The following is a 19602-nucleotide window of genomic DNA, read 5'->3' on the forward strand; positions in this document are numbered from 1 at the left end:
TTTATAAGTACAAATTAAAGTACCAGACAACATTTATTCTTCTTATTGATCACATACAGTACTGTTTGGGTAGGCAATTAGAAAATTCAGGACAGGAGAATGACTGGCGTGAGTATTGTTAGTAGTCTCAAACTATGCACTACATTCCCTAATTTTCCTATGGAATACCTCATTACTTTCAATGATTTGCATAACTAAGTACTATGAAACCATTGCTAGCTCCTCAGCAAAAGTGTTTGACACATCTGCCACCAGGCAGGCTGAAATATTTGCACACTGCAAGAAAGTTGGATCAGTCTGGTCCTGTAGTACTTGAAGGATGTTTTTCCTTTTCCCTCTCTATTGCCATAGGGCACCTCTTGCTGTAGTATTGATGCATGTCAGTGACAGCTTGTAGTCTGCTGTTTGGTTTAACCTAGAAGAATTTGGAAGACTTGTCAAGACACATCTAAACTTCTTATGTCTAAATGGAAGGCCAAGGCTGCTAGTGTCACTGTGCTCCTCTTTCTGCAGCAGGCAGGGCCACATGCACAGGGATAACCATGGAAAAAGTGAAATGAGTGAGACATAATAGTTATCTTGCTGTGGTAGGACATAGTCCTCCATGAACAACTCATGAACAAAGGCAAGAGCTGTAAGAGGTTAGAGATGGTTGAGCTATTAATTAAATTAATTTATTAATTTAATTAATTTATTAATTAATTTAAAATTAATTTATCCCATCCTTCTACTAAAATTGATCTGGCAGCCAAAATGTGAAACAGCTCTTGAAGACAGATCTGGAAAAGAAGAAAGCTGAAGGAAGCAGTGGAAAGTAACAAGAGGTAAGAAATTAAACCATAATGCAAGGATCTTGGCCCACGCTGACAGCCAATGGTAAACATCTAACCTTCCTTCAGCATGGGTACACAGCAACCTGAATTAGCACAGTTCTGGAATGAATTAAGAAGACATTACAGACCTTACATCCTTAACAAGGACACAATGAACTGCGGTTACAGCACCTCAGGCTGTGACACTGTTGTGTTGATGAGTCAAGGCGTGTGACATCTGCCAGAAGTTTAGATGGTGAATTAATGTGGAAAATCACAGTTACTGCAGGAGATTGTGTTGGTGCTTCTGTTGTGCTGTTTCCATTTCACAGCTTCTTCCATTTCATCTCAAAGAGTGCATCAGAGAGTGCAGCATTATATAGATAGCTGTAAAACTGGAATAGTATTAGTGATGCTCAAATAACATGTTTGGTAGGATTAGTAATTTAAGCATTATTATCTGGATTTAATTAAATCCAGATTAATTCCTAATTATAGCCTGCAGGGCCATGTGCAGCCACTTTGTTCACTGGAAGAAGTGTCTTGCACCTTGCTTGCTGGTTTCCCTCCCCAGACTCCACCACAGGTTATGCGATGCCTCAGCACTGGGTTGGTGCAATAAGCTTCCCATGTGATGCCATGTTGGTAGAGGCGTGGAAAAACAGACAGATTTCTAGCTGCTGCACAGCTCTGTAACTTTATACCCACAGCAACATCTGCCTTGTGACAGTGTGTGACCACCAGGGGACTGAGCATATGTTGCCATGGTGGTGGCAAAGCATGGGGAGGGAAGAATATTGGAGCAGAGCTGGAGGCACAGGCATTTGAAAGGTTGCATTTTAAAGGTTAGACTAGATGACCTTAGAGGTCTTTTCTGACATGAATGATTCTATGATTCTATTAATTCTTCTTCTAGCTATGGCTAGTTCCAATCTAATATTCTTCAACCCCTGTCTCAAAATTTTAACATTCTGTATTTTTTTTTTGATTCTGTTTCAGTGACAGCTGTATGCGGGAGCAAAAAAAAAAAACGCTAGTATATGCCTTGGAAGGAAAAGATGGCATATGAATTTTTGGTGAAAAGCTCAAAACATACAAAGAACAGCCTGATTTCCAGACTGGAAAAGAAATTCTATTTTTGACAGAGAATGCAAGAAAAAAAAAAGCAATAAAAAGCAATAGATAAAAGAAACAGAATTATTTCCAGTCACTTATTAAGATAGAAGAGGGAATGAAAAGGATGAAAAAATAACAGATTCATTTTATTAGGAATGATGCAAACTTACAAGGTCTAGGCTGTTCATGTAAAGGTATCACTTTGATTTACAGAATGACAGACCCATCATGATCTAATTAGTGGTTCTTTGTGATTTGAAAAGTAATTTTAAAATTTCAATACAGAAAATAAATCAAGTGTGATGTCAAGAGTAAAATAAACAACAGGCCTCTGTATTTCATTTTCACATTTAATACATGAAAGACCAAAAACTGGGAGAGGTATAATAAGGTCTGGCATTCAATTTTAATGCTTTGGTTATGGAGAGCATATATTAAGGCATCACCTGAAGCACAAATAGTGCTACAGTTTCCAATAATCAACATTTAAGACAACTGCAGTTCTTCTGAGTATAAAATAATTGCTTATTACCCACTGATAAGATTTCTTACTAATGTCACTGATTTAAAAAATTACCATAATTAACTCCTAATACATCTTAGACTAGCTTTTCAGTACTCTCCTTGTCTGTATCATTTGTGCCTACTTTTTGACACCTGAAAATACAGAAGAGAACAGCTTTTTACAGGGGCATTTCTTGCTACCTAACTGGAATATAAATCAAGAAGGAAGCACTGGGCAATGGATGGGAGAGTGCTAGATAAATGCTGTCATGCATAGTGAGGGCTTATTTGTGAGAGTGCTGAAAGAGAAAGTCATATGAATAAATCCTAAAAGAGGACATAGCAGATAGATAGCTATAGTAACTGAATAAAGATCAATAGAAAACAAAGCTCTAATCGTGTTTCTATGCTCATAGTTTACTAGGTGGCAATTTAAACTGGAATTTAACTGCAGTCTTCTGCAAATCTTGAGACTGGATAATATCTAACATCAGCTGTGAAGAAATGGTGAAGAAAAAGACATTTTCTACAACACAAAGTACAGTTTTGTTTAATAATGATGGCAATGCACAAGGTTGGAGGTTAAAACAGAAATATATCTCATTGTTGAAGGAACACATTAGGTTGGATCTTCCTAAAGGGATTTTGGTGTTCAGATTTCTATTTTGGCTTTATAATGACAGCCTTTTGGTATTAGCACAGAATTTTATATATTTATGGTTGTGAGGGAGAAACTTAGTGAATATCTCCTTTTACTTCTATGTAATTCCCAGCCTTGGAACTGGGGAGCTCAAAGGTTTTTGTTCTCAAAAGCTCCTGAGATAGGTCTGTAAAAAATCCATCTTAACCTGTGTATCTATACAGATCTGTGCCCTGTGGATGTTAGTTGACACTAGCCAGTTGATACCAGTTTGGAAGTCTCTAAGTGTTATAAGAATACTATAAGACTTTGAAAGACCCTTTATTTTTAAAGGCTTCTGCAAGTGGAGGAAGCAATTTTCCATTTGAACTGTTTCCTCTGTTAACTTTTAGTTACCTACTTCAGCAACCTCTAAGAGAACTACTTTTGAAACCAGTTAGGTAGTAAAGGTGTATTTTGGCATGCCTGTCAGGATTAGAAACAGGAATGGATGCATTCAATTAAATTTAGGTGATAAAAGGAAGTGATAAAATTACTGTGATAAATTTTCCAGGCCCATGAACAGATCACAGGATGTAATCCTCCCTTCCTCCAACCTGGGAATCATTAGGCACCATTCAAGACCTATCCAAGATACAGAAATTTTGTCCTGTACAGTTTATTTTTAAAAATGTAGGTATTCCAGGGAACCCACTGAAATTAACAACTGAAAGTAACCTCCACCTAACACTGAGAGAAAAAGATTCCCGATGGATGCTTAAGGCCTGACTCTTTACTACTTAAAAATAAGTTAATGAAGAGTATGTAGAAATTTCCCCTTCTGGAAAACCAGTTCGAATGGGAGAAGATTATGAACAGATTTCTTCTCTGGAAAACACGTGAAAAAAAACCCTGACATCAGTAGCTGAGATCAGAAATAGTTGTAAACCGCAGTGATGGTGAAGTGAGATTTTGGCCGCTAGCCAGCAGAGAGCTCCCCTGAGCTGGCAGTTATCTGCTGCAATAGCTGTCATAAGAGAAGCTGTCTCTCTTTTTTAGCTACTGAAGAGAGGCTAATGGGATAATTGAGCAGTTTCCATTTCTCATTACCATGTATTCATCATAGTGCATACAAAGTACCTGTAGTTAAAATATTAAGTGATCACTTTTGTTAATGGCTGGTCTCGTGTGTTGTATTTCCAGTGTCTAGGTTTTTAGATTAATATTTGATAAGTTGTGGCTTAAGACCAGCATATTTAAATTAAATAATTACACAAACTCATGATATCAGTATTACATTCTAAAAGAAACAGAACATTTTGTGTAAATCTGCTTCTCCTCCAGAGAACACGCTTATGGGCTGTTCTTTGGGGTCATTTTCCAGTGATGCTACATAGAACATATATCCATGAAAACATTAGGGTACCTAGTACACCTTTGATGAGCTGTTAAAAATTAATTTGTAGCTAGTATAAGCTGACAAGAAAATTTTTAGCACAATGTTGCATTGTTAATAGTCTTATGAGTAAGTCTATTTCTTGAACACTGATAAACTCACAGTTATGCAGATATTGTCCTGTTCTGCTTTGTGACAAGTGGGGCAGTTCACAATAAGGGCAGTCAGAGCACTTGAGCAGATGGAATAACTGAGATGAGAGCTCCAGAGCCTTTCAGTGCCTCCAAGTTGAGGAAGGGTTTTCAGAATCATTGTTTGGGTCCTGGGCACCTATCTTTATATATTTAACTGAAGAAGACAGAGATTTTTGTGAACTGTAACTCCAAATCCATAGCTCTTCTTTTGATGGGGTAATTTTAACAAACTCAGTATTTTATTATTTTTTTTCTTTAAAGTATGAAAAATTACTAAACCTGCTTTTTTTTGCATGATGAAGTGCTATTCTTAACATGATGCTCACATGAGTTTATTGGGAGATCAGCTGCTGGCTGTAATCACACACAATCATCCACATTAGGTCAGCTAAAGGAAATTGGATGAATGAAATATCAGTTAAACATAGTCCTTTGAATCCATATTAAAACAGGTAACTAAAGAAGTATAAGAAAGGCAACCTTAGCTATCTGATCACTGATATGATTTTAGAGACCTGATGGAAAAAAAAAAAAAAAAAACTACAAAAAAAAACAACAAAGAAACATATAAAACCCAAACCCTTCCCCCCAAAAAGACAGATCCACCAGTATTAATTAGCTACATGCAAACACCTAGAACAGCAGTCTAGTACTCTGTGTTGTTCTTGTAGTGTGCTGTGCCTTTCAAATTCCTACCTCTGTGCCCTGACAACATACTGTTGTTATAAAGTCCAATATAGGTTTTACCTCGAAGGAGCCTAACAATAGCTTCTGTTCTAGAACAAAAATGGCTTGCTACAGAGCAAAAAAAAAAAACCTTTTGTGAGGAGAAAAGTTGAGCAAAACAGTTTTATACTCAGTTGTCTTTGTTTTCAGGCAGGCAGCTAATAATGTGCATTTGTTATTTTACTACTTTAACACTGTTCCAGAAAGTGGTGCTCTTGGGCATGACACATTAGGGTTGCTCTGTATGGTTCATCACCTGCATAGCCTTCTGGGAAAAGAACTTTACAGCAATTCTGTTTTAACTAACCTTTGTTGTGTCCATGCCTATAAATACAGGATGTACTTCTATTAGAATTTTACCAAGCCATTTCTAATGGTGACTTGAACTAGAATGAAGTGGACATGAATGAAAAGGAAGATCTTACTCAGGAGGTAAGGGACTGACTGTGAATGATATCTGAGCAGATAATATGATATAAAATACTTTTAATATCCGCTTCAAGATTTTAAGTGAACGAATACTTAATTGTGGTGTATGTGTATGTCTTCATGCACATGTATTGAGCATGGTCTAATTCTGAGCCAGATGCAGGTCAAAGAAAGACTTCTGGTTTAAGCTCAAACAACCATTTACCTTAGAAAGCAAGTCTAACACATTTTAATTTCCTATATCTTCCATTTATAATTTTAGCAAAAGTATCAGAAATACAGGTCTAAAATCTGACCCATTAATATTTGTGAAAAAGTAAATTGACATAATTAATATAAGTGAAACCACTAACATAAATGTCTGACCTGAAAGTGATGCCCTTGATTTGTTCTACTGAGCTGAGTGGAGCTGGAGCTGCTTAGATTCTTAGATTCTGACCCTGAAGTTGCATTAAATATTTTCAACAAGACTAAAAACAAACAACCAAAAAACAACAACCACTGTTATCTTGGGTAGGGTCCAAGATATATTATTATGGAAAACATGAAATTAAAATGTTTAATTTAAAATATTGAGAAAGATATAAGGTAGCTTGGAAGTAAAGGTGAAGGCAGACTTCCTGAGGCTACTAACATTTTTTGTCAAGGTGAACAAATGAATACTATGCCAGAGATATACCTTCTCTGAGTCACTAACTGCCTCCCAGACCATCTTTAGATATGAAATGAGTCATAGAATTTAGACATAAAAATCCTGTATATCATTAAGTCCATTTCCTTGCAAATGTCTTCCAGAAAGAGGATCAGTCATGTGTTAAATGGGTCCTGTTCTTACATCTCATTTACACCACTGCAAGTTGGAGATGACACCACCAATGTAATTTTCTGTTCCAAAGTCATTTTGAAAGCAGGATCAGTTTCTTAATTTTGAGAGTCTATCTTGCTTTAGGGAATTTTCTTACATGTTGCAGGTGGCACAGTCCAAGGGAAAGTATTTGCAAATAACTTTACCACAAGGATTCTGCTGCCTTGAAGCAGTGAATCTTGAGACCTTGAGAGCTAATCTACTAATTGGATATGTAGCATGAAGTCTTTGGATGGGAGTAGCGGAGGAAGGCAGAGGTCAGATGTGAAAATAAGTGAGCTAAACTCTTCTATTCATTTTCCCATGAAGGACATTAGTAATCCTGTGTATATTTAAAAGTTTCAAAAACGAAAGGAGACTTTGCTTCTGCTCCTAACATTACCACACATCTTCCCATGACCTATGGCAAGATTGTGCTTTACAGCTTCTCTAACTGCAAAACAATCACATGTACCTAATATTTATGCCACTTGCAGGTCCTTCACAGGGAGGTTTTTGTAGCAGTAAATCACTCTCTGAGAACCACTTTATAAAACAAGGTCACTGAGAGAGGAATTAGTTACAGCAATAACTTGACAATGTGCTGTGATCTTCATGTCTCTAGCTGAAAAACCACCAGTGTCTATTTACAGTAGAATACATTGTTTTAGCACTGCAAGCAAAAAAAAAAAACACAAAATCCTTCTCTGTTCCTAGAGCAACTCCCTGGTAATGTCTGTGCTGTCTTCTGTGGCTCTATACTCCATGGGCCAAATTCCCTCCTGGTATAAATCTGAGTAGCTCCAGTGACTCTAGTGAAGCTGCATTAATTCCCAGCAGTAGATAATTATTCCATCATCCTCTGCTCCTTCGCTGCCTGGTTGCTGGGGCAAGCAGCTGGGTAACTCTTTCCATCTGTCAGGGGAAGACACAGAGAAAAAACTTGGACTTGGATGTACTAGCTTTACGTACACTGTTATATAATGTCTTAAGGAGCACCTCTTGTTAAGACCTGAATTTTAGTTTTTGAGATTTGTTGCCACATGCAAACATTAATTAACTTGACTGTACCAAACAGAGAAAGCTGAAAAGGGTAACCTGGTAACAGCCAGAAAGTTCTTCAGCATTTATAGTTCCATAACAATTGAAAGATAATCGAAGTGTAATGCAAAAATTGTTTTACTTTTGAAGTCTGGAGAAATGTTCAAACAATGTGAATAAGGCCAGTTGTCAACATATTTTGAACAATATTTTAAGATTTTCTTAGACTGGAAATTAGACTGAAAACTTTTAATTTAAAATTTTCACCACTGACTTTTATGATAGAAAAACAAATTCAAACCCTTGTGAAGCTATTTAACTTTAAATAAATAAAACATTCAGCCAATCACATCTTACAGAATTTTGATTTTTAATACCAGATTTTCATGTCTTGATGTTCTATGCACAATGAATCTTCCATTCTTGAAAAATCTTGATAACGGAGGAAGACCATCACAATTTCACCTCCTTACTCCCTGACCTCTTAACTAAATAATGGATACAATTGATTAATAATTGATTAATAATCTGAAAGAAAAGAGAAAACAAGAATGTGATTGATACACCAGTGCTGTTTGCCGAATTGCTGCATTAAGTTTTTGGATAGCCGGTAGCAGAAACATTGGGTTATCTCGTTGAATATATATATAAAAGCTGCTGCTGGAGTTTCAGTGTTCTCTCTTTCACTTTCCTCTGTGATATAAATCCTAGTGCAGCTATTCATCTGCAGTTACTTAGGGAATCTTTTAAACCATATTTCTTTGCTCCTTTTCTTTTTTTTTTTTTTTTTTTTTTTTTCCCCATTCACATGCTATAGTATGAATTTTTTGTTATTTATTTTATTTATTTATTTATTTTTCTCATTTTTCTGTCTCTCTCTGTCAGTAGATTTTTTAGAGAGGTTTATAAATCCCAATAATGTTTGAGTTCTTTCCTAAGGTCAGGAAGGAAACAAAAAGTAAGAAAAAATAGAAGGTTCCCTCTGCAACCTCTGAATTTGTCTCATAGTACATTGCAGATATATTTTGAGTCATCTATAAAAACCTTTTAAGGCAAAGGTTCAAGAACTGTCTTGGATTTTCACTTGCTCCACACACCAGATATCCCTGTGCTTATTATTCCTCCCAAAGGCAACCCTTTACATTTCCAAATGTTCTTGGCTTGTGGATTGGCAGGTTTACAGACGAACTGCCTTTTGGCAGTGCTGTATTTCATGATATAGTTAATGTTCCACTTCAGAGCTTGTACAAAACTTAGAAGTGAACACAAACTGATTGAGATAAATTGCTTTAGATATATGGCTTTTGTGTTGCCACAAGATATAAAATGTCTTTCAACTGTAGAAGCCTGACGACATGCCAGCAGTGGCATGTAATTGGGTTAAGTAGAGCAAGCAATTTCATCTGCACAGGGCTGAAATATTTGCTTGCTGATACTGTCTTCTGTTCTCTACACCTTTTACCTGCCATTGTCATGTGAGAGCTGAACAGCAGGATATTCTCTTGTGTAGCACCCTAATACAATCGTATTTGTGCTATACTTTGTATAGTGCTATATTTTACAGTGTTTACTTTTACAGTGCTATATTTTATAGTGCTATATAATACAGTGTTGTAACACACAAGTGTAGCCCTGAAGCACTGTAGTACTTTGTAGTTTGCACTTTGCACTTTGTAGTTTGAGAACTTTGTTCTGTTGATAGTCACAGACATCCAGACACTTGTGCACATGACATGATACACTAGGTATCAAGTGAAGACATGCAAAGCTGTTATTTGTGTGAATTTAAATTATTTATTAACAAGACATTAAGTCTATTTCACCCCTAGACTACCTGCCTTGTAGGACTCACAGTGGTTCACCTCTACTGAAAGCTTTCTAAGGCCAAATCCCCTTTGCAAAGGGGATCAATGTGCCAGCATGAGTTACAGCACTGGGGCAAGAAGTCCCAATGGAAGTAAAGACCTGGCAGAGTACCGATACCTATCAATGACATTTAACATCAGATACATCTTTTAGAAAACCTAAACTTTAGATTTATTGCATAGTATTGCATACATTGTTTACATTTTGGAAATAACCTTGCTGGCAAGAATATTTGAATCACCACCTGAGTATTTACGACTTAAGAAAGAGAAGAAAACTTCAAAACTTTCAAGATCTTTGATTTAGTGTGTCAGTAAATATTTGAAAATAAGAAACAAACAAACGAAAAACCCAGCCCCATGAATGATTCTGAAACAAATGTTGGCTGAAAGAACTTTCATGTAGCTATAGTAGCTCCTGTTAATTGCTGCCACACAGCAACAAAAATGTAGGAACATTCAGTAATTTCAGTAATGACATAAAAATAACTAGAACTTTTGCCATGAATATTTCTATTTTCCTTTCTGCGTAACAGGACACATGGTTCAATGAAATTAAGTCATGATCACTATCCAGCTAAGTCTTTCAAGCTGATACTTGAAAGATACTTTACTTGATTCTGTATTCTGTAAACAAAACTGTCTAGAAATAATAAATTAATGAGAAAATTCTTAGGTCCTATATCCTGGGTTCTTCTGCCTCTGTGTGCAAGCACTAGACTCTTTCTGGTAAACTACTAGATAAAAGTAGTAGTAATTTATGTAGAAACTAGTAGTTTCTACATAAACTACTAGATAGTAAGGCTGTATCATAACTCGTGCATATGACTATTTTTAATATGAAAGGATGCTATAATTGTACCTTGCAAAAACTTCAGCATTAGTCCACTTCAGAAAATGCCATGAAATTACTTTAAAATTAAAATTCATACATGTACATATCTCAGTTTATTTAGAAGAATCATTCTTACACAGAGACAAAATCACAGAGTGCCCTGTGCTGAGGGTCCTAAGTAATGCATAGATTTTTCTCTGTGTAAATGTAAGATTTTATTTTCTTTAAATGCAAAAAAAGGTCAGTGTTTTTATTTAAGAGCAATGAGCACAATATCCTTTTTCTATGATAAATATTCTATGATAAAAATGCAGTACTCAACTGTGTCTCAACTCCTGTAAAGAAAATAAATTCTTTGCAGAGTACTATAGCCACATTGATCATTAGAATTTTATTACAAAGAAATGTCTCCATTAATGGATATACAAGTGGCCAGTCCTTATCCTTCTCTTCTCTGTTCAGAAGGAATTTGTTTTGGTAAAGATTATAATATGAACCTTGTGTTCAGGAAATCATTTAGCTTGGTTAACTACAGGAACAGGTAGATTTCTGATGTTTTACATTTACATTTCTTACATGAACTACTCTTTGTCTGACTTCAATATCTAAGTATTATACAAAAGGATGTGTTCATATTTAGTTATTTTCAACGTATTTTCAAAGATCTACAATAGGGACAACTGACAAGATTTGCATCTAACATTAGAATTTTCAGTAGTTATCTTTAAGCACAGAATACACAAATGCAGGGCAGAAATGCACATATTGTTATGTTATGTTACTGATTTCAAGCTATTGAAGAAGACAAAGGAAATATGAAGACTTCATAAAGAGGAAATCTGAATATTTTAATGATGGCAGCCTTTGCCGCAGAGGATGTTTAAGTAAATATTTTTCATAAATTCATTAAAAATGCAATCCTCTAACGATTATAGCTTTCATAGCTGAAACTCTTCTCTTCTTTCAGAAAAACATTTTATATATCTAGAAATTTAATTTGATGCCTCTTTCATTTCACAATGATTTAGGTTACTCCATTTGGCAATCAATAGTTCCCCAGCTTCATTCGAGTTGTGTTACTAATGAGGATGTTAAAATGCTCCATTATAAGCAGTTCTTGTCTGCTCGTCTATTCAGGAACATTACTGAATGTAAATGAAGGAATCTTCATTACATTTTTATTCTGTTATGACACAGAGCTGTAGGAATTAGGCCTATTCTGCATGGGTGAACATGTAGAGGTATCAGAGTACACCCAGAATCATTTTATGAGAATAAACCAAAGTTTTTTGAATATAAAATGGAATCACTAGAAATTGAGTGCTAAAACTGAGGTAAGCAAAGACTTCTGTTGTCAATGAGACAGTAATCATGTCGATTCAATGAGCCAACCAAGTCATGGTTGTGATATGTGCGGGGGAGTTACAGGCAGAGAATGTCATGTCCTTCTTAGAGAGCTGGCACTCATCTGCTTTCTGGGCTAGCAGGAATGCCCCAGTAAGCTCCAAAAGAAGCTGTAATAAAGTGCATCAAAGAGACTCAGAGCAAGGGGAAGAGAGGAAGGAAGCTTTCCTTGAGCTCTGTTTCAGGAAAAAAAGGTCTTATGCCTTTTTGACTGGGGTATTAATGGAAAGTAGCGTAATGGGTGAACATAATGAGAAAATAGGAGGAATAATACAGAAAAAGGGAGGTATTAATTATCTTAGTGGAAGCCATGTGACTGTTTCCTTCCACGTATGTCTCATACACTGCTGCCTTTTCTTCTAAATGCTTTTGTCTGCCAGCAGGAAGCTCTTTTGCCTTATCCAGACTGGCATTCACTTTTTTCTGTGCAGACCCTTATTTCTTCTGCAAATTCAGAAATTGGACAGAATCTAGTCTTTGTGGAAAAGGTGAAGAGCAGTAACAAAGATGGTATCTCTCAGTTTCCCAGTTATTTTACAGGTGTTAATTCCAGTCCAACCCAAGCAAACCAAGAACTCTTGGCTAAGTTGCTTAGTCATTAATAAATGCTTGAGCAGGTATTTGTGACCAACATAACAGTTTGTGATCAGCTATGGAGTGATATATATTTTGGTTAAATAGTATTACAGAGTCTTCACTGTTACTTCACGAGATGGAGAATTTGATCCCTACCTTGATAGTTTGTAAAATAATTAATTACCTACAGTGATGGGGTAATTACCCATAGTAATAGGACCAAAAATGATCCTATCAGTATACTTAGGAGAGATGATTCAGATACTTCTTGATATTCTGTGGGATAATGCTAACAGATTATTTTTTGTTGCTTCTCTTTGCACCATCTCCATATTTTTTATATAAATTTAGAAATCTGCTCCCAACACTACAATGTAAATCATATTAATGCCAAATATAAAGGTAAATATTATCCTCTGGTTCTTTCCTCATTATAATCCAAATAGAGATTTGTTTATTTGACAGCTGCCCTGGCAGTTTGGTTATTTGGCCAAACTAGGTCCTTGAAATTCAGTTAAAGCCAGATTATTTTTAGGTTTCACTTCCCATACAATCCCAAATGATTGGCAGCATTCTGTTTTAAGGCTATTTATTTCCTTTATAAATACAAATGTTTTTGATATGAACAAGAACATGTATAAATGTAATGATTAAAACACACTTTTTCATATTTAAAGGCCATGTCTTTTTTGACAAATGATGTCACACAGTGTACATCTTATATTTTCATTTACTAAGATTGCCTAAAAATTAAATTATGAAGGTACATTGTTTTGTTTTAAAACCTAAGACCTTCTCACTCAATTTTCAGTAGGAACCTTTTATCCAAATAGTATAATTTGAAGGTAGTAAGTAACCACAAAGACCTCCATGACCAAGAAGTGATGGAAGTGCCACAAAATAAATGAAGCTGGTGCTAGTAGACCATTCCTATGTTCTGTTTCATTCATGCATATTATTTGGTTGTATATTTTATTGCTGGTTGCAGAACACATCTGGAATTGCAAATGACGAAGTTGATGGCAACAATATATGTAGTTTCAGAAAGAACAGAGGAGTCAAAGGTACCACAAAGCATGTTCCTCTGTTAGAAAATGAGAAGACGGAGTTGTCTCATACCTCAAAAATCCCAGATCCTCATCATCTTCAAGGAATCACTGGTTGTTCAGAACCACCATCACATCAATCTATTCAAAACCTGACTAATTTTCCTCCAGTGCAAAAAGACAGAGGGGGTAGTGGCATTTCCCATTTTGTCAGCAACATGAAAGAAGACATGTCTGGGGAAACACATGAAATCCCAGAAGATGCTGGCACTGGGGTAAAAGTAATAGAAAAAATGCATAAGAAGATAGATACACCAGGTAAAACAAAGTTGCCCATGGATGTACAAGCTGCCAACAACACAGAAAAAGCTGGGTGTGCAGACACAGTGTACAAGGAAGAGGACAGTGAAAAGATGGAGTGTATACAAGAACAGGGTAGGACAGATGAAGACAGCAAATTTCATATGACAAAGACAGGCTTCCTGGAGAGTACTGCAACCACACATGGAAGAAGTACTGCAGAGTCCTTCACACCTGGCATTTCTGAACAAAGTCTGGAAGAGCTGAAAAAACTTCTAAGTGAAAGTCCTCTTCCTGACCATGGGCCCAATTGCAGTGGTAGGTCAGGTGGCACTTTTTCTCAGCAAAACTTGAAGCCTGGGGAGAAAATAGCTGATAAACAGGGCAGACCCTTTGACTTGTTTAGTCTCCATTTTGGAAAAGAGAATCAAAAGTACCACAGTCTCCACAAGGAGGGAGTGGGACAGCAGAGCAAGTCTCTTCTGGTTCTCAGCTCTGCTGGGACTGCTCAGCAACAGCCAGCAGGCGGTGAGGTGGATCAGCCTATTCTGAGACAACCAGCAACTTCTACGAGTGCAGAAAGCACTGCTCCAGAGATTGAGTTCGGCTCTTCTGCAAGCCATACTGGTAAGGATATTTAGCCAACACCTGCTGTGCTGTTAAAGAAAATGCTTCTGTTATTTTGTGGGGTTTTGTGAAGTTGCAAAATTTAGTCAGAACTAATGAGAAAATTGATACCCATCATTTCTGTATCATTGGGGTGGATCAGAAGTTCTACCCTACATCTGTGCTGAGTTTTTTAGAAAGTAAGGCATTTATGATGCCAAGCTGCCTGCCAAAAACTGCCATGCACAAGTGGTCATGTCATGTTCATTAAAACTGAAATATTTCCTCATTTAAACTAAGTGCAGGCAACATTTCCCAAAGGTCTGCTAGACACTGAAAAACTCTGAAGGCAGTTGGGTTTCTTAAAATTTCCTTTTTGTTAACATATCCAGCAGTGAAAATTGCTCCCATGTAGGTATGATGTTTGCAATTATTAGTCCTGTGAGAGGACTGGAATGCAAAACATCTAATATAAAATATAGGGGAAGAAAAGCAAATGAGGCAGAGAACTTCCACTTATCTTCATGGTGTTCAGTAAGTCCATTTTGGAAATGTTTATAGAGCAGATTAATTGCTACTAATAGGTAGTGGTTTCTTTGAAACAGTAAAAACTAGACTTCTGGGCTAGCTGGATCAGCAAGCTGAATGCTACTATTAACTATAATAATGTGATGGGCTTGAGCTGTTAGTTGCTTTGTGTGTTTTCCAGGAAGGACACAAACAACAGTTTACCAGTTGAAGAGATATCATGTTAATAAACTTCCAGGAGTATCAGGATCAGATAACATCATCAGCTTTTCAGGGTAGATACGATGCCCTCTGACTTATATGACTGATACAATAAATACGAATCTTTACTCTTCATTAATAAAAAAAAAAGTCTATCATTGACTATATAATAAAATCTATAAGTCACAATTAAATTTGTATAACAATATTAAGTTATCCTGCTCTTTGAAAAGTCTGCTTTCAGATGGTAGAAACATGGTTGTATATGCTCTGAAAACAGGCAGTTTGAATATATGAAATTTTGTTGGGCACAGGAGGATTTTTCAATAGACATTGTGTTAACCAGTTTGAACAATTCAGAATATAATATCCATGAATAGTTGTTCACAGTGGGAGGTGTCCCTACCCATGGCAGGGGGCCTGGAACTAGATGATCTTTGAGGTTCCTTCCAACCCAAACTATTCTACGACTCTGTGATCATCAGCAGTAATTCAGTGCACTATATGAGAAACATAAAGGTCTGAAATGATATTTTGTGCTCAAATCACTCTCTATTTTTGTCTATTAGAACAAACAAGTTAGAGGATTATTTCTTAGCCTACAATGGATGTTGTTCCCTTACAATATTGTTGTTCCTTTACAGTATTTTTCCCCTGCTGAAAGGTTAGCAAAATTAATTGCCAAATTTAGATTACTATTGTTTTCTGCAAAACCAGAAAATAAGTTTTAAAAAATGTAAAAAACTATTCTTTTTCATAACACCATTTAAAAAGTATAAGGATTTGATTAGATTAACTGTAGACTCTACAGAGAGATTTCAACCAGAATATAGCCACTAAAGTGTCTATCTAGTCAAGCTCATTTCTTTGTCAGTAGAGAAAGACAGAGAAAGACAGTCATTCTCTGTTCAAAGACAGAATGGTTAAAGAAAATGGAAAGAAATTGGTTAGAGAAATTGGTTTCGAGAAACTGGCTTCTCTTTCTCCTCAATGGGGAAGAATTCTACATGTTTAGTTTAGATTATTTTCCTAACTCTGAAATGCCTAAATGAACCTGGGGTTAATCTTTACCTGTGTCACTGGCAGTAAAATGACTGTGAGTGAACTCTAGTTGAAAACTAACTATGAATGGAGGGGAGGGAATACTGTTTTGTCACATCTAAAACAAAACAAGTCACATACGGTTTGGATTCCATTTGTCTTTTACCAAACAAATGACAGGGTGCCATGTATACTTTTATAGTTCCACTAGTATATGAAAAAAAAAACCACAAGCAAAAAACAAAAACAACACATTATTTGTGTAGAAATAGTTTCTACTTACATAGAAACTTGTGTGCTTTGAAATTAATCTTCATTGAATATACTCAGTAGCTCAAATGAAGGGAAGAAAGATTTAGATAAAATTCTGCAGTCTTTAATGAGTCTTTGCATAAACAATATTTCATTGCCAATTAAGATTTATAAGAAAAAATACAAAATATTTTATGACTAAAATGTTATCTTGAACATTTTAGTTACAAAAGTGATTGAACAAAAGTCTTGGATCTAGACATGTATACTATACATCTATACTGCGTCTATCTGAAACACTACTCATATTCAGCAAATTTTCAAAACATTGGATTTACAAATAAACACAGAGATTGTTCTCTTTGTGTCTCTGTTTAATATAGAATACAAAGTAGGAGAGCATTGAAATTATATGGCTATAATAAAAAAAATTAGATAAATACTGCCCAGTGTAATTCTTTAGTTATGTTGAGCACTTACAGACATTTGGATGTCTGGAGTATACTTTACTGTTCTAAAACTACACACCTATCCTTTCAGTTAATGGACAATCACTAGATGGAAGCAGTAGGAGGGCTAAAACATAGCTGGGACTTATTGTAATGCAGAGGATTGAAATATAGCCATGCTAGTTACCTGGTTAACATCTCTCAAAAAAAAAAGAAGTTCATGCATTTGTTCCAAATTTCTGTTTGGAAGTTGCATGGGATTTCTATTCATCTTCTGAATACTTAATATATTGCTTGCCAACTTTTTTGTGAAAAGAAGTGTTTGAGGGAAAAAAAATAACATAACAACAACAACAACAACAACAACGATGCAGCATAATAATAATAAAAAATAAATAAATGACACCCAAAGTATTTGGCCAACATGAAAAATACTGTTTAGACACTGTCAGTGAAACTGGAGCTGAAACTAAAGCTCTTTGAATTTAATTCATCACCATGGAAAGATAGAAGCTAACACTTAAAGCTAATTAGGTAATTCTACTGACTGCATTAACATGAATTTATGAATTTTATTTGCATAAGTATCCATATATGATAATTATGGGCACTTCTGCAAATTAGCATGTAGTCATTAATAATCAGATGCTTCGTAAGCTGTTCACTGCCTGTGATCTTGGGAGACCAAGGATCTTCCAAACAGTAAAAATGCAGATGAAGTGTAATGTATATAGCATTACACAACACTTCATAGCATGTACATATACACACAGGAATACGTTTTATATATGTAGTATATAATGTAAATGTATATTAACCTCACTGAACTCAGAACATATCCCATGTTGCTTTACATACTGCTAAACTGGAATGTTTATACTGTGGTAACCAGAGAGGAGACAGAAGAAAATTTTATCTGAGAAATCTGGAGTTCCCAAGGATCGTGATTTACAACATGGGTGGGGCTCTCTTTGTCACAGAAGGAAATTAATTGAACTGAACAACCTGGTGCCACTGCACAGGCTTAGGACAAAGCTATCCGCTGTATCTTAAGAGACAGCAGCATCTCCATGTAGCTGTAGGTGGGCAACACACTGTAAATGCCCTTTTGTACATCCTGGTCTGTAGCTGAGAAAAAAAAAAAAACAACAAGGAAGAGCTAAAATGTGCACAGCTCCAGGAATGGGTCCTCTCAACAGGGCTGATCTTGTGCATATGTCAAGTAAGGACATGTATATGTGACCAGCATGGGATCAGGAGGGTGGAGAAAATTTCTGAAGAATGAAAATATGTCTTAACTACAGCTGTAGGCATCGCAAGTTACCTAGTGACTGTTGAAATGTTAGGTGCGCAGAAAAAGAACTCCAACATGAGAAGTTATTCGGGTGTTGACCCCAAATATTCAAGTTACTATTAGTTCCTTTGCTAAATTCTCTATAGAATGTCCTGAGTTGGAAGGGACCCATACGTCAAATAGATGCTAACAGGCTATATTTCTTATATTTCTTAAGAGTGGAACTTATCAACTCTATGAGCACTTTTCAGTTACAGTGAGTAATCTCATGATGCCATTCTTGACATGTTCAAGGCTGTTGGTAAAAAGGCAGTCAGAAGAGGTGATAACTGGTATTTACAGGCAGAAGTATGAAAAGAAGACTTTCATACAATGCAAATAGCATAGACTTTTTGCTCCACAGAAACCAATGCTTGTCCACATGTTTTTAACAAAGTCTGAACTCCTTGCTGCCAGAGTTCACCATCCCCTGTGCTCACCTGGAAGAGGAATGTCTGTCTGTTCTTATTGATTTTGCTCATTGATCAGGAAGTAGAAATGAAGACACTTTAGGAGCTGTAAGTGGACACTGGAGAGGTTTGTAAAATCCTGTTCTGGGCTGATCATGTTCAGTACCTCTTGCAGTCATTCCTGCATGACTTTGGGGATTACTGTGGGGAAGATGGTGTTTTTGACTTGCTGGTCTTCTCTGCTTTATATTTTATACAATCTGTTCTGTTTTCACAGCTCTCCCAAAGAGAAAAAAACAATGCTGTGCTATTTCATCACGTTCCTTCCTTATACCCTATCTGCAGTTAATTTTATTTTTCTGATGTTGCTTTTTCAATATTTTGAACTCAACTTGAATATAACATGGCTGAAACTTAGCTCCTTCCTAAACTTTCTCGATTGTCCCTATTTTCTGTCAAATAAACCATCACATTTTCTTTTTACTTCATTTTTCCTTAGAGCTGAGCTGTATATAACTTGCTACTTTATTTTTTTACTTTTTTTTTTTTTTTTTTTTGCCTCACAAACTCTAAGAGCAGATATTTTTCTTTAAAGCAAACCAAAACTCATAAGTCCTTTATCTTTCATACCAATAGCAGAAAATCTCTTCCTGCTGTGTCTCTATATGATTTCCCATTTTTTTTCTTGATCTATACAAAACAAAAATGTTCAGATAGCACTTCCATCCTATCTTTCTGCTCTATTATGTACTCTTTTGGGTGAAATTCTTCTCATCTGTCTCTGGTGCCTGCAGTAAGCTAGTCATCCTGTAGCTCTGTGAGAAAAAGAGGTATAGTCAGTAATTCTTTCTGTCCTTTTTGAGACACTTAGTTTATCTCTAATAACAGTGATAGTAACAATTGCCATATATACTAGTTTAGACCTAATGTAAGTGGAATAGAGTGTCTGCTTGATTTCTTTGCTTGCCACCTCTCCTTCTATAATGTATTCAGGAAGAATTTAGTCTCTACCTTCTTTTCCCTAAATAATTACACTTTTGGCTAATGTAGTTCTTGCACTCATTGTTTTGTTTTG

General features: G+C 35.9%; 1 protein-coding gene across 2 annotated transcripts in view; it reads left to right on the top strand.

Annotated features, from left to right (window-relative positions):
- Window positions 1–5769: 5769 nt before the first annotated feature.
- The window catches only part of LGSN (lengsin, lens protein with glutamine synthetase domain), a gene marked incomplete at both ends in the record, with an annotated part of 21246 nt that continues 7413 nt past the window's right edge, over window positions 5770–19602 (top strand). Inside the window, 2 exons of one of the 2 annotated variants that reach the window (XM_082756511.1) lie at window positions 5770–5799; window positions 13350–14334. In XM_082756511.1, the coding sequence (XP_082612637.1) occupies window positions 5770–5799; window positions 13350–14334 (1015 nt within the window). Of the gene's footprint in view, window positions 5800–13265; window positions 14335–19602 lie in introns of those variants that run through there. The other variant, XM_082756510.1, reaches the window with a different exon arrangement.

This window comes from Aythya marila (genome assembly GCF_965140915.1).
Source record: "Aythya marila genome assembly, chromosome: 3".
NCBI classification, from domain to species: domain Eukaryota; kingdom Metazoa; phylum Chordata; class Aves; order Anseriformes; family Anatidae; genus Aythya; species Aythya marila.